This window comes from Chiroxiphia lanceolata, chromosome 14 (genome assembly GCF_009829145.1).
Source record: "Chiroxiphia lanceolata isolate bChiLan1 chromosome 14, bChiLan1.pri, whole genome shotgun sequence".
Lineage (NCBI taxonomy): Eukaryota > Metazoa > Chordata > Aves > Passeriformes > Pipridae > Chiroxiphia > Chiroxiphia lanceolata.
Genome location: NC_045650.1, coordinates 11,547,287 through 11,566,898, shown reverse-complemented (window position 1 = coordinate 11,566,898; position 19,612 = coordinate 11,547,287). Strand labels below are relative to the sequence as shown.

General features: G+C 48.9%; 2 protein-coding genes across 2 annotated transcripts; one reads left to right on the top strand and one right to left on the bottom strand.

Annotated features, from left to right (window-relative positions):
• Positions 1-830: 830 nt before the first annotated feature.
• Positions 831-9,996, bottom strand: UBE2A (ubiquitin conjugating enzyme E2 A). The gene is made up of 6 exons (XM_032702249.1): positions 9,681-9,996; positions 9,265-9,345; positions 9,126-9,151; positions 3,814-3,903; positions 2,681-2,769; positions 831-2,288 (listed from the first exon to the last, which is right to left on the bottom strand). Exons 1-6 carry the CDS (start codon positions 9,722-9,724, stop codon positions 2,160-2,162), a joined length of 459 nt encoding a protein of 152 aa, XP_032558140.1. The 5' UTR covers positions 9,725-9,996; the 3' UTR covers positions 831-2,159.
• Positions 9,997-10,085: 89 nt separating this feature from the next.
• On the top strand, positions 10,086-14,708 carry C14HXorf56 (chromosome 14 CXorf56 homolog). The gene is made up of 8 exons (XM_032702248.1): positions 10,086-10,189; positions 10,651-11,158; positions 11,350-11,467; positions 11,593-11,634; positions 11,752-11,890; positions 12,411-12,500; positions 12,649-12,741; positions 13,500-14,708. The coding sequence occupies exons 2-8, from the start codon at positions 11,035-11,037 to the stop codon at positions 13,560-13,562; spliced, it is 669 nt and encodes a 222-aa protein (XP_032558139.1). The 5' UTR covers positions 10,086-10,189; positions 10,651-11,034; the 3' UTR covers positions 13,563-14,708.
• The last annotated feature ends 4,904 nt before the right edge of the window (positions 14,709-19,612 follow it).

Genomic DNA, 19,612 nt, shown 5'->3' with positions numbered 1-19,612 from the left:
TAGGAAAATAATGTGGCAGTTAATTCTGAAAGTAGATTGGTTTTTTCATTTTGTTTGGGTTTTTTTGTGCATTATTCCTTTTCTCTGGTTCTGAATTCTGCTGTCAAGAATGCTGGGCTCTAGCAGATGGTGCTGTAGGAGTGGAAGAAGCCTGGTACTTTCTAGGGAGATATTCCTGCAAGCAGGAGTGAAGCTCCCCCTCCCTGACTCGGGTATGCAGCAGCTCTTCAGAGCTTGCTGATGCCAAGAAAAGCAGTGAGAGCACCACTGGTGTTCAGGATGAAAAATGCCTCTTCTGGGAGAGGTGGGGACTGGCTGTAAGTTGGGGTAGTGGGCCGGTGTAGTCTGTGCAGGGCAGGGTGTTGCTTTTCCTGCCCCGGGAAGTGGCCGTGACCCATCTTTGCTGAGCACGGTGCCCGTGCAGGACCTGGAGTGCAGGTGTAGGTTTGGCTGGTGGGGCAGCAGCTGTGGGAGCTGAAGAGCAGCAGCCCCACCCTCCCCAATGAGTCTGTGCAGCGTCAGGGCTGGTTATAATGAAGGCCATAATGAAGGCCGTGCATAAAGGCCTTGCCTGAGCAAGCGGTGAAGGGGAGATTGGTGTTTCTGCAGCTCATTTCTGGCTGCCTTGAGTCCATTCTGCTATTGTGGTGGGTTTTTTGTGACTATCAAGACAAACACAAGAATGGAGGGACTGCTAGGAGGGCTCCTGTGACCTTGGAGTGACTTGACCCTTCCAGCTGCTGCCCTGAGTGGGAAGTATGTCAGTGCTGGAGCTTGATCCCACACCCAACTGCTGCCACCCCAGTTAAATAAGCACAGTTATACACTTCTTGCCTATTTATACAATAAGCACTAAGGTTACACTTTATTTACAACTTTTGAAAAATGTACAGTTTCTTACATGGGTTACTTGTGCAAAGTTATACTTTTCAACTAACAGACCAATGTGCACACAAAAGACACTGGAACAGTGGACAACACAATTGTAGGTTCCATCCCACACTGCTGCTTAAGGTTCTGTATCCAAAGGTACAAACTTGCCTTACAAAAAAAGTGAGTCTGGACTTACAAATGTTTTTTTGTTTTTTTTTTTTTTCAGAGTTGAAAAAATACTTTCATAAAACTGAAGGGAACAAACTCAAGCATGCAGCAGTAGCTCACACAAACCACGCGGTCATCTACAAAGAGCAGAAACTGCAGAGACTCGAGTGCCTACCCTGCACTTAATTCAGACTTTCCACAAGACAAAGTTAGATCCCAAAGAACTTAAATCTTTCTCAGCTAAATATAAGGGGCAGGAGAAAGATACCAGAGGAGAGTAATTCCACAGCTGAACAGGTCATGTTTTACCTCTTCCTTAACATGGAAGGCCTTTTGCTGAGTACCACACCTCTACCTGGTTTTGTCCAGTAATGCCTCAGGACTATAGAAACCTACTGACATTTCTGTAGGCATGTCCTTTAAAATAATAATAATAATAATAAAAAAAAAAGGGCTTGTTTCTCGCCCTCAGTAAAGATCCAAGTACCACAGCTGAAATGATTTATGTAGATCTGTACATAAATCTTGCATGTGAAGTGCAGAAGTAACAAGCATTCCAGGGTCTTACTAAATCTTTGAATTGGAATCAATTGAAGAGTTGATTTTTTTAACATGAGTAAGGAGTCAATAAACCAATACAAAAAGGAAACAGGTTATTTCTTCACTCAATACTTACAAATGCAGTGGGGTCTAAACCAATAGTAGAGGAAGTGACCAGCCTGGACACATCAGCACTTTAGTTAATATCAGTTAAAAAATGTGTATGTATATAAACATCCCTTTTATCAAGCTACACATAAGCATCACTGTGTATAACACAATTACAATTAAAAGCTTAGTGTACACTACAGAAATGCACAATACTGCCCTAAGACTGGAGAGGGACCACAGAAAATGAATTCAGCATCAGTAACTCTTTTGCAAGTAACCCAAGTACAGAACGTTTGACTTCAAAGTGGGTGCGTTCTGATGTCCAAGGAGAAGAAGCTTCAGCAAGGGAGGGTGGCAACAGCACAACAGCTATTCTGCTTGCAAAGTAAATGCTAGGAGGAAAAAGATGACTCGGACACTTTGTTTATTTTCCTCATCAACAGAGTGTTCATTTGCATCATCCTGGGTCAACAGTCACGCCAGCTCTGTTCTACTATTGCAGAAACCCGTTTTTCATATTCCCGCTTATTCTCTTGGTATAGCTGAGCTGCCTGGCTGTTTGCTGGACTGTTCGGATTTGGCTCATCCAATAGAGACTGTGCAAAGAGAAAAAGATCCTTAGGCATTGCAAAGTACACAACTTTCCAACGTGTCCTGTAAACTACCCCCTCTAATCAGAGCACAGAGGTTAGTCTGGGTGCAGCACACTGCACTTTTACAGCTGGAAGGCACCACAGGCTTTGGCTACACTGGCACTGCTCAGCACAGGGGACTGTGACAGCCAAGCAGTGCATCCCTGGGTGGATCCCTGCAGTGCCCACCTGTGGCACTGCCCAGCCCATTTACACCTGGGAAGGATTCACACTGGGCCAGTATCAAGGTACAGCTGCTATACTGACTCTTGGGAGAGGGGAAAAAAAATTTTCCTGAGCTGATTTTGTCAAAGCATCCTAATTTCGTTCCACCTTTTCATGCAGAGTTCTTTTACCTGTATGGATGTTAAGATGGAGGAGACATCGTAAGTGGGACTCCAGCGATTCTGAAGAATATCCAGACATATACTACCATCTGCATAGACTAGAAAAGGTTCAAAGAGAACAGCTTAAAACAGAAGTTGTACAGCTACTGCCTTTTTCCTGCTATTGCCTGATGTTGAAAACCTACATTCAGACAGACACTACAACAGTCCATAGCATCTGACAGACTGCAATCCAGCCAACAGGCCTGCAGGTAGGAAGCAGTGAAGCCCCTCACCAACAGCTGCCTGAGGTATTTAAACTCAACCCTCTAACATCAAACTTCTCTGTGTCATTGTAACAACCACTATAGAAAACCACGAATAGATTTTAAGGCAAAAAAACTTCAGCTACCCAAAAGTGAACCAAATAAAGAACACCAGCAAACAGCTGTTTACACTCAAGGCTTCCCCAAGAAGTCTCTACATCAGTCAGAGTCCAGTCACCTTCCTCACAGCAGCTACAGGAGAACCTTCCTTCCCTGCACTGTACCCACTCCTGCACATTTGAAAGTGTCAGGTATTTCTTCACAAAGTTGATATTTGGAGGCCAGGGATACCTCTCCAGCTTTAGTTACCAAGGGGATTTATTGAACAATCTTACTGTGACTAGCTATAGTGGAGAGTAACACTACACTTCGTGGTATATTGCTCTTACAGGGATTTTGGGGAAGAGATGGAAGTCAGCTGCATTCAGCAGCATCACTATGCTGTATCTGCAGTACAACAGATAGAAGTCCAAGGCACTGCTATTTAAGTACAAAACATTCTTCTGTAAGGCTTAACAACAGGCAGTTGAGAGAGTTATAGCACAGTACTGCACTACAACACCTGAAAGTTAAGAGGCTCTTTTTATTGCCCCTTTCATTTCAAGCCTGAGCACTGCTCATGTATCCCTCCTCACCAAAACTACACGGACCCACACCGGATTTTGCTGCCTTATTAGATAGGGGAAACTTTTATAATAATTAGATCTTTTTCTAAAGCAAGCTATAACAACAAAAAAACACCCCAAAACAACAAAATTCCTCCCCCCACCCCCCAAAAAACCCCCTACAACCCAACAAAACAACAGAAGTAAAACCAGGCATTGTGTAAGTACTTACCATTTGGATGAAACATTTTAGAGACAAATCTAACAGTAGGTGGCTTATTCGGGTATTCTTCTGTGAATTCTATTGTAAGTTTGAAAGTTCCTGGAGTTGAAAGAGAGATAAGCAACCTTTATTCAACAAGAATTTACACAAGGGATGAGTAAGTAGCATCCCTCCACAACACACACTGATACTGTTGTGCTCACACACGCATGCTGGACATGGAACACGGACTGGGCAGCCCTACAGCCATTCCTCTACTCCCCTGGAGTTAATCATTAGTGCTGAAGTCCCAGACACTGCTGGTACAAGAGTATCTCCCGTGACTTCTACTGCCAAAACCACCAACCCAGTCAAAGGGTCTGTGTAAGGAATTAAATCTGCCCATGAGGTTTTCTTTCACAGAGCCCAATCCCAGCACCCTGTACAAACAACACAAGTGGGTGTATAACCATCTGCGTAACAGCCGGGATTCGGTAAGTCCTATCTATGGAATGTGCTGTCATGACAAGGACCTTATTTATTTTCTCTGCATTTAAAAAAAAAAAAAAAAATCATGTTTCTCAACAACTGTGAGGTAATCAGATCTTATTGCAGAAAAGCAGTATTGAATGCAGCATCCAAATCCAACAATTCGAAATAAAAATCTCACCATTTATTTCACACTAACTGCTCTTCCTTGGAGAAAGACTGATTAAGCAGAAACAGAAAACTGCAGCTGAGTCCCACTCCAACGTTTTAACAGCCTGCACCAACGTAAGTTATTTTAGCCCTTCTCCTCAGGCTGTGACAATCTGAGAATAAGAAGTCTGTCAACTAAGCTGCACACATATGGGTCCAGGGGATTAAGGACTGCTCCTGATTCAGATGGATAACTAAAGAACTCACACAGTCCAGTGCAGACCCTGTGAGCTTCTCCTAACCACGACATCACCTGAGAGCAACCAGCCCGGGTGGCAGCTTAGGAAGGGCCTGGGTATGCCTGGAGAGAAATCTCTGAAGCACCTTCATATAAATATACAGCTCTTCTGTAAGAGGACTGCACCTTACAGTAGGAGCTGTAACAAGCTGCCAGGGTGGACACACTGCCTTTTTCAAAAGGAATTCTTATGTATCAGTGAGAGGTTCAAGTTCCCTCCACCCCCCCACACTCAGTGTCCTTGCTTCGTGCTACGAGGGAGTTTTCCAGCACTAATATAATGAAGTTATTCCTTTCTTTGGCTGGTAAACATGTGCCAACAACTGGTAGCCAGAAAACAGATTTTTTTCCCCCTCATTTTCTTTTCAGATCAGCAAGGACCTGCAGTATCTCCCAGGGACTCCTTTCTTTGTAAGGAGATAAACTGTAACAGTGAGTTGCAAGAAATGAAGGTCATTGCTTTGACGTTCCAGTTTGCAAATGAAGACACAGCACAGATGCCTCAGTGCTTTCCCTACAGCAGTGGGAAGTCTCAACACCCTAAAAATAAGTTTTTGCATGTTTGTTTTTTATTAGCAGCCTAACAACATAAGAGCACAAAGCCAACACCATGCTATCTTAATGTGAAACAAAAAAACCCAGAACAACATAGTTAAGACTGTTCAAGTTAATGGAAGTCTGCAGTGGGGCTTTCAAGCTTTACCCCAGCTAGTCGAGAAGCACAGAGCCAGGTCTGAGATCAGTTTGCAAGCCAGTACTGGGAAGGCAGTAACAACTTCTACCAGCTGCAAACATCAGATCAGGGCTACTTTTCCTTCCCTACATGGTGACAGTCCCAAGCAATGCTGGCCTTATAGAACCAAATGCTTAGAGATGTGATTCTGAATTTCAGAGATTCCCTGCCCCAGTTCTGGTTCTCAGTACCTCCTCCTGAGGAAGGAGGAGTGACTAAGCAAGCAGCAGGCTGAAAACTGAGCACAAACCATCACAGGGTAGAGTTCAACAAGCACACTTGAGCCAATGAATGCTGATCTGGAACTCTGCCTGAAGTGGGAGCAGAAGGGACAGACGAGACAGCCCAAGGGCAGTAACAGGCAGTTTGGTCTTAGAATCTATTTAAAACTACTGAAAGAAAGGGAAGCTTTTGTCTCACCAGAGGCAGGACAGCATTACTTTAAACACAAATCTGAGCGAGGGGCAGACAGTGTCCAGCTGGAGTATCTCCCTACTCAGATTTCCACATCAGGGCCCAGAGTGGCAATGGCTTTTTGGAACAGCTCCCCAGTACACAACACCTCGTTGCTGAGCTTTAGTAAAGGACAAATCCAGACATCTGACAAACCAAAGTCCAATGGTCACTCACACTGAAAGCCAACACAAGTCAATCAGGTGTCACAACACACACTGCTGGGGATGAGGCCTTTGGTGTTTGGTCTGTCACTAATTTTAAAGCTTTCAACTGGTATTCCTCACAACTTACCCTATACAGCCATTTTTAAAACATAAATTATCATATTCACTGTCATTACTGATATTGGGATCATCACTGAGGAGAAAACATTCTCTTTTCTCTCCTGTACTCACCTTGTTGATCAGCTTCTCCTGCCTCAGCATCTGAGTCTCTGACACAGCTAACAGAAGTCTCTGCACAACTCATGTGCTGGCCCCAGCAGCCCCCCAGAGCAGGGCCTGTGCCCCTGCTGGGCCCCCTCACTGCAGGCAGTGAGAGCAGCCCCTCCATTCCACTGCCCACAGAGCAGGAACAATCTCTTCCGCTCCCGCATGAGGATACACGATCCATATTCCACAAGCAAGGAACAAACCACAACACACAAATGTCCTGCCTTCCCTGTTCAAGCCTCCTGCATGACGACAGCAAGGCAGGATACTACAACAGCTGTATTACTTAACTCTCTCCAAGCCAGGAATCCTGCACTGACCAGAGAAACAGGTCTGAAAGACTGGGAGAGCCTGGGCTTCCACGGCTGTGCCAGCACTGCCACTTTAAGTGCCACACACATATAGATTCTTAGAAATATGGTGAAGGGATAAATATCCCCAGGGTACTACTGCAGACACCTGCAATCGAATCCTCTTAAACGAGAAGATGGAAGTTATGCTGCTGATCTGAATTAGTGGTTGCTCCTAAGCTGAGCCAGCCTGAACACTGAGTTGTGAAAACACCCTCCAAAGTCTGGGGGTGGAGAAGGAGGGATGTTAGCTGCAGTATGTTGCACAGCAAGTAAACAAACATGTTTGAACTTCAGGTTTTCAGTCCAGATGCCTCAGAAGCTGGGACTGGGGAAGGGCCTCAGCAGAGGGGGGATAAAGAACAGTAATTCTCACGATGTTGGAGTTATTACACATTGGTTTTAACAAAAACCCCAAAACTTCACAGGCTACTTTCACAAGAACTAAGCTATCTGAAGTCTTACAGCATCACCAGAAAGTGCCTAAAACCAAAAATACAAAAGGAACTTCTGAAGCACTGACCTCAAAGGCTTCATGAGAAAGATTACGGAGTTTCAGTGTACCTTACACTCCCAAGGGCCTGCACAGTTACAAAATAAGCCCAAACTAGCATACTGTTCAATTAAAATTCCCTTAATTTTACCTACATTAAGCTGGACTGCACTACCATTATCTGAGCTGTGCTACTCTACTCACTTAATGGAAAAGCACAGCTGAGGCACCAGTAATGCCATATCTCCAGGCACCACTTAGTGTTTTGTTATCTAGCACAAGGTAAGATATGTCCAGAGAAGAGGAGATAAGCAGATATCCTGCAACACAAGACACATCTGTTTTCTTGAGCACAGTGTGAAAACACACACTTTGCTATGAAAAGAGCAATCCATCACACCCTGAGATTACAAAATCAACCAAAGCAGGACAGCAGCAGCCTCAAGCATCTGCCTGAACCTCAAACTGCTGCAAGTCCAACGCGTCCTCGGCATCCGAGATAAAAAAATGATGCTGCCACAGAAAGCACAGAGGAAATCAATATGTCAGGGCTCTCAAAAGCAGTCTTCAACCCCCTGCAACTAAATGGAAATGTATGGAAAAAAAGCCCTTATAGCATCTGTTAACCACACACTGAGCTGGAAGAGCCTGAGCATGGTAACAACCTGCATTTTAGCACACTGCAAGGAGACAGCTTTCTGCTCCAAACAGTGAATCACTCCATTAGCAGCAGTGCTCCAAGAGCCTAAGCAGCTCTAGCAACCCTCAAGTTTAAGGGAGCCTTCTTTAAAGGTTACAAGATGAGATAACAAAATGTATTTAGTCTATCAGTTCTATAATACAATGTTATAGAACACTTAAGTTCTAAACATTAGACTGCTGAAGCAGCTACTACAGCAAGCAACTAACCAAATACATTAAAAAAAGTAACTGGAATCTTTGCAGTTTTCTTAGGCTTGAGATATTTAAAATCTTCACAGAGAAAAACAATCTGCAGTTTAGAGGCATGTCCACAGGTGCTACCTCCGAGGATAAACAGAGACATGGGAGTTAGCCAAGAACAACATAAAAGAGGTAAGGAATTTTTCCTATGCTTTTGTCATGAGTCACGGAGATCTAAGATTAATTATAGCCTGCACTGAAAATATCTTTAAAAAAATGCATCACTGATTTCAGTTAGACAGTATTTCATGTCTAACAGGTTTTTACAAGATGCTGAAGTATTCACACAGCACCTGTAAACCTATCAAAGGCAATAAGGCCAGATGGAAACTACAGGTATGTTACCAGGACCTATTTAGTCAGCTTTTAGAGTTAAAAAGTTCTTTTAATCTTAAGCCCTGAATGATAACAATTGTAGCAGACTGAAGTAAATGCCAAAAAAAAAAAACCCAACCCAACTGTTCTGAACTTCCTCAAACATGCAGCCCATTTCCTACTTCAGCTGGCTCACATTGGGACTTACTCACAAAACACTTCCAGCACCAGAAAAGAAACACAGAACTCAAACAAAAGACAACGGTTCTATACCAGGATTTTGATGGTTCTCCAAATACGAGTGTCCCTAAAAACACAGTCCAGGGTTCAACAGAAAAGCTTGAAGAGCCTTAAAATGTTACATTAAATTAGGTTTAGGACAGCCAGACTTCAAGACTACAAGCAAGACCCTACAAGCTAATCTGTCTATCTCAGTAAATCAGCACAGCAATCTAAATCTACATCAGTTTTTGGAAGTGGGAGTAAGGGGGGGGAAAAAAAAAAAAAGGGTATTTACTTAAGTCAAGTACACGGGTGTGCAGTCAGGTGAACGTGACCCATGCCCCCCCTCCACCCCCGGGCCCACACCTGTTGCAGAGTCCACGGCAGTGACACCAAGGCCGTGTCAAACCGCACCAGTTTTACCCCCAGAACGCCAACCACCAGCCCCGCACGCCGCACTTACCGTCCTCGAAAGGGGTCCCCTCGGGCCTGGAGGAGGGAAAGCAAAGCACAGCGTTACCCCGCGGGCAGCCCGGCTCCGACCCCCGCGCGGCGGCCGAGCGGCCCCTGCGGCCCCGCCGCCCCTGGCCGCGCCGACTCACCCGAAGATGACGGCGTTCCACACCATGATGTTGTTCTCGGAGGGGGCCCCGCTCACCCCGGCCGGGGGATCCTCCTGCAGCCTGCGGGACACAGGATCCGTGAGGGCGGCCCCGCCAGCGGCGAAACCCGGCCCGGGGCTGCGCAAACGGCGTAACCCGGCCCGGGGCCGCCGCCCTGCGCAAACACCGTACCCGGGCCGGCGGCTGCGCCAGCAGCGTAACCTGGGCTGGCGGCGGCCGCGCTGCGCAAACGGCGTAACCCGCGCCGGGCAGCGCCGCCCGCGCTACGCCAGCAGCGGAGCGCGCCCTGCCCCGCCGCCATGTTGTGCTGCCCCCTCCTCCCCCGCCAGCGCTGGGCCCCTCGTCCTCCTACCGCCCGCCCCCCCACCCCTTTCCTCGGCCCGCGGCCTTGGTACCTCTTGAAGTCCCGCATGAGGCGCCTACGGGCCGGAGTGGACATGGCGGGCTGAGGGTTATAGCTCAGGCATACACTGCCGGAGAGAGCGCGGGGCGCCGGGCGCGGTTCGAGCTCCGACTGAGGCGGCGGCGGCGCTGACCGACAGGAGCGATCGCAGCCTCTACCACTGCGACAGGCGCGGGGGGGGGAGCCTGAGCTGCACCGACTCCTGCGCCGGCTGCCGGACGGTCCCGGGATGTACCAACGGCGCGGGGGGGGGGAGGCGGAGCCGGATGTGGCGGAGCCCCCGGCCCAGCCTGAACCACCGCGGCGCGGGCGCGGGGGCGGTGCCGGGCGGGGCTGTACCAACGGCGGCGGGGGGCGGGGGTGGAACGTGATTGCTGACGTCATGGAGGGGGCGGAGCGTCGGCGGCGCTGCGGGTTGGGATCAAAACAGTTCGACAGGGAAAGCGAACGTCACACACGGAAAAAGAGGGAATTTACTGCCCACTTCCCAAGGGCAGGCAGGTGTTCAGCATCCCCAGGACAGCAGGGCCCCAGCAGACGTAATGGTAGCTTGGGAAAACAAACACCATCACTCCAAACGTCCTCCCTTCCTCCTTCTTCCCTCAGCTTTATTGCTCAGGATGAGGCCATATGATCTGGGATATCCCCTGGGTCAGTTGGGATCAGCTGTCCCAGCTCTGTCCCCTCCCAGCTCCTTGTGCCCCCCCAGCCTCCTCTCTGGTGGATTGAGGAGCAGAAAAGGCCTTGGCTCTGGGTGAGAACCACTCAGCAGCAACAAACACAACCCTGAATTATCAACACTGTTTCCAGCACAGATCCAAACACAGCCCCGCACCAGCTACTGCGAAGAAAATTAACTCTATCCCAGCCAAAACCAGCACGACCTTCTACACTGCACTTTCTGCTTCCCTAGAGAGCATTTTCCGAGGGAAAATAATCTCCTTTCTACCTTTCTTTAACAGCCTTTGGAAGCAAAGGATCTCTCTGCTGCTGTCTAGAGCAGGCCGGGTGGGCCCTGTTTTTCGAGCTTATCCTCACTCGTATCCTCACGTGAGGCAGCCGCGTGGGGAGGCAGCTTCGGAAGAGACACGGGAGGAGACCCACGAAAAGGAAACAATAAACACACGGTTATCAGCGGCCGCGCTGCAAACCGCCCGTCCCCGACCTTCCCTGCTGCCACCGGCCTGTGCCACAAGAAACGTGCGAGCTGGTCAGGAGGAGCCGTGTCCAGAGCCCGGCTTTAGGGACACGGGAGCTGAGGGAGCTCCAGCACCGGGTGTCCCCGGAGCCCCGCGGAGCCGCCCCGCGGGCGGGGCCGGGCCGGGCGGGCAGGGCCAGGCGCCGCCATGCCCAAGGTGGTGTCGCGCTCCGTGGTGTGCTCCGACACCCGCGACCGCGAGGAGTACGACGATGGCGAGAAGCCGCTGCACGTCTACTACTGCCTGTGCGGGCAGATGGTGCTGGTGCTGGGTGAGCCGGGCCGGCGGGGGAGGCCGCGGGCGGGGGGGGCGGTCAGGCCGCGGGCCGGGAGGGGTCAGGCCGCGGGCCCGGGCAGGCGGCGGGTGCGGGGTGGGGCCGCGGGTTCGGGTTGCGAGTGCGATGTGCGGGGTTCGGGTGCCCGCCTGGCCTCGCCGCCACCCCGGCCCTGCCGCTCCCCGCAGACTGCCAGCTGGAGAAGCTGCCGATGCGGCCGCGGGACCGTGCCCGGGTGATGGACGCGGCCAAGCACGCCCACAAGTTCTGCAACGCCGAGGAGGAGGAGAGCGTCTTCCTGCGCAGGTGGGCCCGGCCGCGGCACCCCCCGACCCCCTGAGAGCCCCTCACGGCTGCCCTCCCCACCCGGCTGGCAGCCACCGAACCCCGCTGTCTGTGCGCCCTGCTCCAGCTGTTCCTCTCTCCCCCAGACCCGAAGGCATAGAGCGGCAGTTCAGGAAGAAGTGCGGCAAGTGAGTGATCACAGCATCTTTTTACTAACATTTATAACCTTTTCTTGACGTTTATAATCTCAACCACAGGAATCCAGAATCTTGAGTTTCCTCTCAGCTCTGTGTTTCTGTTTCCAGGTGTGGACTGCTGCTCTTTTATCAACACCAACAGAAGAATGCTCCTGTGACGTTCATTGTCGATGGTGCTGTGGTCAAATTTGGCCAGGGTTTTGGGAAAACAAACATATATACTCAGAAACAAGAACCTCCCAAAAAGGTAATCGGCTCTAGAGAATTAAAAAGGCTATCTTTGCTTTTCAAAACGTGCTGTGTGTAAAATAACTTAATTGTTGGGGCAGGGGGGAGAAAAAACAGGACCTCTGAACAATAACTCAGTTTAGCATCTTCTCCATGTCTTCCTAAAGTTTTCCTTTACAGAGGTCACTGCAGCTTGGAGTCTGAGCATTAAAGGAAAGCAAAATAAACTTCAAAATTTATACTGTGTCTGATGTTTAGGCTCAGTTACCAGAAAGTTTCCATTTGTAAGTAGGTCAGGCTGGTAGCCTGCACAGTGATTTTCAAAATCTGGCTCATCTATTTTATATCAGCGAATTTCCTTCTGGTAATGAATGACACCTTTAAGCCCAGAACTCACTGGGCATAATTCTCCTTTGCCACCCACAGAGTTCAGGTAATCTCAGTGACTTAAGAAGCCTTAAAAACTTTGGAAGGGGGAAGCACTATCTAGTGGCACAACTGTTCCCAAGGTTTAACAAAATACTCTGTTTTTCACCCAGGTGATGATGACCAAACGGACGAAAGATATGGGCAAGTTCAGTTCTGTAACAGTCTCCACAATTGATGAAGAGGAGGAGGAGATCGAAGCGGTGAGTTTCGGGTGCCCTTGGTGGCACCCACATGTGAGCTGGGCAGCTTGTCTGGGGCGTGGGGCAGAGCCAGCACTCGTCTCACCACCTGGGTGAGGTGTTGTTACTCTGGGGTTTGCTGTTGCAAAGTGACGTGCGTGTGTTTCAGAGGGAGATTGCAGACTCCTATGCACAGAATGCAAAAGTGATTGAGAAACAGCTGGAACGCAAAGGCATGAGCAAGAAAAGGCTACAGGAGTTGGTGAGTGTTTTCTTTGGTGTTCAGCACAACTCCCTGAGATCTGTTAGTTTTGCACACAAAAACTATTTTGCAGATCAGACTGCAAGTATAGAGAGGTTCTGGTACAGTCACAGGTAACTTGTAGCTTTGTGAGGATGAGTTTTCCTTTACAGGTTTTATAGAAATATTCTTCTAGTCCTTCTAGAATTAAAATAGTACTCGATTACCTGTAGAGCTAACAAGAGCAGCCAGCTTGCAGGGAGGCTTTCTGCAACGTGTTGGACAAGGATCAAGGGAAGGGGACATAAGGCCATGGCTTTGCCAACCAGAACACCCCTAATACTGTGCTCTTGTGCCTGCCTGGCAGAGCAGGTCATTGCCATGAGGTGTCAGGGCAAGGCAAGGCTCTTGTGGAGAACTTGCAGCTCAGCCCCTACTGAGAGGCACTTGAAGAATGGCAAGAACATCACAGCTGATCTTACCTGCTGTGACAGGAGGGTGGTAGATGGGAGGGGGAGGAAATGTTCAGCTTCACTTGGGGATAGAAAGTATGAAATTGTCTCCTGAGCAGTTAGTTTTAGGATGTTTATGATTTTAAAGGTGGTCCTCGTTTTGTGCGTCAGGGAAGGAGGGAGTCAGCAAAGCAGTTGGGCTACTCCTGCCCCTGGGTTGGGAACTGGAAAGTTTGCAGTGGTCAGACAAGAGCAAACCTCACTGGAGCACTGAAAGGAAACATATCCAGACATTATTTCATTCTGTCTTAATTTTCCTTTATTCAGGCTGAGTTGGAAGCCAAGAAAGCCAAGATGAAGGGAACCCTGATTGATAACCAGTTCAAATGAAATGCTACGTATTTGCTGGGTATTTGGAGACAGGAGAAGGTTACCAGGAGCAGGGATCTGTTAATAGATCTGTTAACACAGCAGAAGTAACAGACAGTGTTCAAGGGTTGCACTGTGCTGCAGTCAGCCTGGAGGGTGAGAACCTCTCTGTCATAAGTGATACTCTGGTACCAATTTTAATAACTCCAACAGCACTGGAGACTTTGCTGAAACTGCAGTTCTCTACAGACCCAGTGTTATGAGCAAGCTGTTCCAGGCAGAATATTTACTTTCGGGAAAATCTTTGCCAGGTGCCTTCCTGAGTTCACTTTTAGATACCTGTCTTTTTATTTTGGTAGTGTAAGATTTCCTTGAATGTATTAGAACAACAGGTCAACTGTACAACAAAGACATCCTTACAAAAGTATGCTCTGTGCCTGTTACTCTTTTTGTTATTTTAACTGTGTCCAAAACATGCAGCAGCCTGAGGGACATGCCATTCCAACACAGTCTAGAACAACTGGGATGCAAGGCTTGAGCATCATTCTGTTGCTCACCCTGACCTGCCAGAGGCAGCCAGCACAGGCTTGGGTGCAGCACTCCAGCCTCAGGTCCTGTGGAACAGTGGAAGGCTGCAGTTGTACAGAATTACAGTGTCCCAATAGCTACTGCCCCATACAAGAACATGAAATCCAACCCTGTTTTAAATTAATGAAAACAAACTGCCACTATGAGTTCAAATATATAGTGAGAAGCTACTGATATGGTTGGTAAGCATTTAAAGTAGAATACCACTGCATGTCTTAACTAAACCATTCTGAAAAACAGTGTCAGTTCTGGACTTGTGAAATGTGGAGGAAAAATTGTTTTGAATGTTCTGACCACTAAGGACTTGATGAAGACAACATTACACATCGGTTTTAAATTACCTTATTTGGAGAATAATATTTTGTATTTCTTGTTGATTTAATAGCCGTGCTCTACAGCCCATGTGTTTGTTGCTCTACTTGAGATTAAATGCCATATTATGGATTTGAACTAAAATACCTTTCCTAGGGTGTTCTTACTCTAGCAAGTATCATAAAATAATTTGAGCAAAGATGCTTCATCTCCCACAATTATTACAGAAAACTTCCTATAATAAATAAAGATTTTCCATCTGGCTTTATAACCTTGACTGGGAAAATTCAGCTCTGCTTTGCCTAAGGATCTGTTCTTCCTTTCTTTGGGGAAACAAGGTGTAACAGAGGGAGTGAACTCTGTGCTAGAGTTAGCAGGCTGGGATGTGTCCATAGGTCCTGTGGCAATTTAATGCCAGGCTGGGTAAGCAGGTGTTCAGGTTAACTCACAGCGCTGATCTTGTTCCCCGCTTATCACCTGTTAATCTGAAGCCTATTTCCAGAAGCTCTTCAGTTAAGTAATTACAGGGTGGTGTGCCATACTTGGGAAGGGCAGGAGGCGTTTGTGGGTACATCTCTGGTACACAAATCCCTTTCCCCAGTGTGGTAACACAGTCCAGCCAGGCGAGGGCCTCACGGCTCCCCTGGGAGCGATCCAAGCCCCGAGTAACTGCAAGTTGGTCTCTGTAAAAATTGGGAAGTTTTTTCCCAAGCACGTGTCAAAGACTCTGACATCAGAAAATCAGTTTTGAACCACATGAAGTCCGCTGGGATGCAGACTTTGAGTCTCCAGTTGTCCAAGGATGAAGTGCAGTCCTGCTTCAAGTGACACCAGTACACAAGCTGACTTGGGGATAGTGTGATTTACAGTCAGGGTTGAGGCTGGGAGTGACAAAAGGTTTCAACTGGGCTGTGAAGGGGCTACCAAGTGGGGTTAGGACCATCTGCAGTTTGGTGAGGCACAAAGAAAATATGGTGAGTGCCCAGCTCAGCACAAGTTGTCCAATGTAGCTGTTACCAAGTGCCACCAAGTTCCTCAGCTGTGCAGCTGGAGCCTTGAGGCACGGCACAGGCACTCCTCGATTTTGGAAGGCCAGTCCATGCTCAGTCAGTGTTTGTCATTCTTGTCACTGGAGATCTGCCTAGTTTGGCTCAGGACTCGTGCACGGACCCAGTCAGAAAGGAGAGTACATCACTTGTTGCACCAGCAGTCCCTGAGGTGCTTTTGATACACTCTAGTTACAAACTCAATGCCTGAAACAACTCCAACACAGAGACTCTGACCCAATACATTATTATGTATTTCTTACTCTAACTAGATCTAATTCACAACGGGTTAAATCAAGTTGGGTTTCTCATTTCTAGATCTAAATGAATTAAAATATATTAGCTGACTGTAGCAACAGGAAACAGGGGCACATAGTTCAAACACTTGATTAAATGTCCTAACCAGCTGTTCTACAGCTGTTTTTTCATACCCTGGTAGAAAATGGGGGATCTGCAGCAGAGTTCAGACCAAAGCAAATTCAGATTTTGCATTACTGTAAAAGTCAACATTTGTTTTTATAAACCTGTTTGTTTAACTGAGCACCATATTGTATGTAAGAACCTGTCCAGATGCAGAGGTATCACAAAGCAAAATAATATGTGAAATAAAAGTAGAGGAGGGGATCTGTTCCAAAAGTAATGGCACACATGGCCAGACTTACCTTCCTGTGTTTCATGGCTTAGTCCAGACCAATAACCAGGCACCTTCACAAGACCCTAGTCTGATTTACCGTGTCAGAACAGCTCTGGGTGTAAAAATGCTGCCTTGTTCCCCATTACCTGTACAAAAACCCCACACAATTTGTAAACACTGAAGAGAAGTGGTAATGCTGAATCCGACCTTGTCGGTGTTAATTGCAGCTGTACCTGGGGAGCAGCGTGACATCCTCCCTGCCTGCCTCCTGAGGGGAAGTATTTCTGGTCAGTTCTTACAGCTCTCCTTGGGCTGTGCTCTGTGTTTGTGCTATTTCACCTGCCAACTGGCATACAGATGGCTAATTCTGACTCCCTAGACTATTGCAATGAATATTGATAACTGCACACTAACAACGTGTATGACAAAGTGGGAGCAGCACTGACTGGTCAGCCTGAATTGAACTGGACTCAGCTTTTCCTGGTGTTCTCCTAAAGAGCCCCACAGGTCCATGGGCCACTGCTACCTCCAGGCATTTGAAAGTATAAAAGGATGGACTTGTTTAAAAGGCTGCAGGGCTGGGCTCCAAGGGATGGAGGAGGAAGCATTGTAGCTCTCTCCACTGAAGAGTTCTTATGAACCTAGCTGGCCACAGCGTGCTGGTATTTTGGGTGGATTTCAAAGCACAGGTGGCCAGTCTCCTTGCCAGCCAGAAAATTGCTGCCCTATCCCTGCAGCTAGGGCTGTAAATCCTGTCAATCCCAGCAGGATCAGACAACAACCACCAACAAACCACTGGTGGCATGACACTTCCCACAACCTCTCTGATGCTGCTGGTCTTGGTGTCGGTCTTGACAGCTCCTGAGTGCTCATTGCTCCCAAAACTACCACCTCTCCAGCAGCTCCCTGTGACCCCCAGAGACACAGCTTGGAGTGACCCAAGGACCGCTGAAGGGGACAGTGGAGGGGATGAGCTGGCACTCCGCTGGTCTTTTACAAGGTGAGTCCTTGGGGTGGGATGTTCTCCACTGCACAACTCAGCACACACCAGGCAGCACAGCCAGCCCAGCCAGGGCAGACTGGTACACACTGAGCCACCCCAACTATCCAGCATCACTCACCACCTGCCCCAGCCACTGACAAGTGTTTCATATGATCCCATGCACAGCCATGCTCTGTCAACACCTCCTAAGCCTGGGATTTACAGTTGCTGGGCGAGGGGCCGAGATAAAAGTGGTGATAGAAGGTGTTTGTCCACCTGTCCCCACCAGCAAAGGGGCGGATACACCAGGACATGGCTCCTGTGGAGGAAATCATGGCATACGAGATGTTCAGCCCTCCCACAGGAGAATCACAGTTAAAAGGAAAATCCACCCTGTCCATGCTGTCCTCGGGGCAGCCCAGCCTGGTGGCCAAAATGCTGTGTTGGAGGGACTGCACTCTGTTGCCTTGCCACTGGATGGCTCCAGTCCCTTTTCTTTGCCTCAGTTTTCCTGCAAAAAGAAAGCCCTTAATCCCTGTGTAGTGTGCTCCTGTGGCAGGCACCAGTAGCAGCTGAACCCCCCGACCTGCTTCCCCAGATAAAGCTGCTCCCAGGGAACTGCCAGGAGGGGGAAGTTAAAGCCCCAGGGGCCCAGTGCCATAAGGGCTGCCAGCCTGTGCTCCCTGGCATTGGATTGTAGGTAAAACCCATTGTGGGCTCTGTCCTGCATCTCCCACGTGCCAGAGCTAAAAAAAAAAAAGCTGTGAAACACAAGCTTGTTTCCCAAGTCCCCAGGGCATTAACTATTGTGGGTAGCTACAACCCATTTCACTCAGTGCCAGTCCTGCACCCCAAGCCCAGTGCATAGTGCTGTAGGTCTAAGGATTTAGGGGTCCCCTGGCTCAGCTCCTTTGCAGTCTGGCACAACAGCCCAGCTCAGCACCTTGGTCACCCACCACCACGTGCAGGAAGAAATGATGCACTTACCTCCTTGTGCTAACGGCCCAGCCACACATCCCCTGCGGAGGAAAGGACAGGAAGGGATGCCCCATGCTCAGCAACCAGCAGCATAAGAACAGCCCTTGAAATCCAGGAGAGCTTAGCAGCAGGAGGCAATAACAGCCAAGAGCCCTCCATTAATTAGCTGCACTTCTGCAGCAGGAGAGGGCTCCCTGGTAAAGCTGCCCCACGGCAGAGCCCCCTGCCAGGCTGCTGCCTGCACCCTCAGCACTGCCCAGCTCATGGCATTGCTCCACATCTCACAGGGCAACTTTCAGCTGGTTTTGTTTCCCCAGAAGACAGCGGGGGGATCTCACACTGCAGCAGCCCAGGGCCAGCTGAAAAACATCAGCAAAGGCTGTTGGCTCAACACCACCTCCCATCAGGAATGCACATGCCCATTTATAGGGACCTTGGCAAGCCAACACCTGCAGCAGGATAGTGCTCCGCTCTCACGCCTGGTTGCCCTTAGATTTCAGCAAGAAAAACAACTCTCACCCTAAGCAATACAAGGTCTTGCTTAGCTGCCTTGGGCAGTAGTTAAGATTAGTTTCAGTGATTGAGATCAACTGCTTTGAGCAGGCCTGGGCAGCCAGAAAGGAGCCAAGGCGTGGGGGAAGCAAGGAACCTCGCTGATCTGAAGGGCAGAAGACCAGGAGAGCATCCCCTCACCACTCCACATCCCTTAGCAGAAACCAGGCAGTTTCACTGGGGTGGCTCCCAGACCCACAGAGGTATCTGTGTAAAGGCCAAGCCACCCACATTACTCAGTCTTGCAGTGTTTTCTGCAAACTGCCCTGGCAGCATGAAGGAATTTTCCCCTTCCTCTGGAATTTGGAAGCTTAACTTCCAGGGTTAAGGGATGAGCCTGGAGATGCAGCTCCCTGCCTGGTAAGCAGAGCTGGCACAGAAGCTGTCTCAGTTCAGCTGTTCCATCCCCATAGCACACCACCTCCTGTGAGGGCAAGGCTAGCCAGGGGCTCTAGAGAACAGCAGCAATTACCTGCACTTGTGTTCTCTGGTTGGGTTTTTAACATATCCAAGTAGGCAGCTCAGTTTCTAAGCCAGAGAACATGAGGCCAGCTCTGCTCCTCCAGACAGCATTTCTCCAGCCTCTCAGGCATTCAGTGCCATAGGGAGTGTTGTGCTTTGCAGATGGCTTTAGGCACTTGGCACTTTCAAAACCAGGTTTCAGCAGCTTTAGGGGTAGACAGGCCAGAGGCAGGACTGTGGCACACAGTTAGTGCATCATCTCTGGTTACCAGTGTCTCAGGGAGATCAGCTGGGTGAGTCCTTCAGAGCTGCCAGTCCTCATTTCAGCCACACCACTGGCCTCCCTCTGGGGAGCAAAGAGCTTCCTCTGCAGCCGGCGCTGTGTTTACCTGCTGTACTTTGCAGGTAGCAAGGCTTGCAGGATGCAGATGGCTCATCCTCCTCCTTCTCTACAGTCACCGAGACCCCCACCCCCCTCGTGCTGCAGCTGCTGCAAGAACAAACATGAGATGAGGAA

Excerpts from the sequence above, each read along its gene's own strand:
- C14HXorf56 (XM_032702248.1), top strand. The coding sequence starts at position 11,035 with ATGCCCAAGGTGGTGTCGCGCTCCGTGGTGTGCTCCGACACCCGCGAC. Across the intron at positions 11,468-11,592 it reads GAGAGCGTCTTCCTGCGCAG|ACCCGAAGGCATAGAGCGGC; the intron begins GTGGGCCCGGCC and ends TCTCTCCCCCAG. Across the intron at positions 12,742-13,499 it reads AGAAAAGGCTACAGGAGTTG|GCTGAGTTGGAAGCCAAGAA; the intron begins GTGAGTGTTTTC and ends TCCTTTATTCAG.
- UBE2A (XM_032702249.1), bottom strand. The coding sequence starts at position 9,724 with ATGTCCACTCCGGCCCGTAGGCGCCTCATGCGGGACTTCAAGAG. Across the intron at positions 9,152-9,264 it reads TGGAACGCCGTCATCTTCGG|GCCCGAGGGGACCCCTTTCG; the intron begins GTGAGTCGGCGC and ends TCCCTCCTCCAG. Across the intron at positions 2,770-3,813 it reads TAAAATGTTTCATCCAAATG|TCTATGCAGATGGTAGTATA; the intron begins GTAAGTACTTAC and ends AACCTTTTCTAG.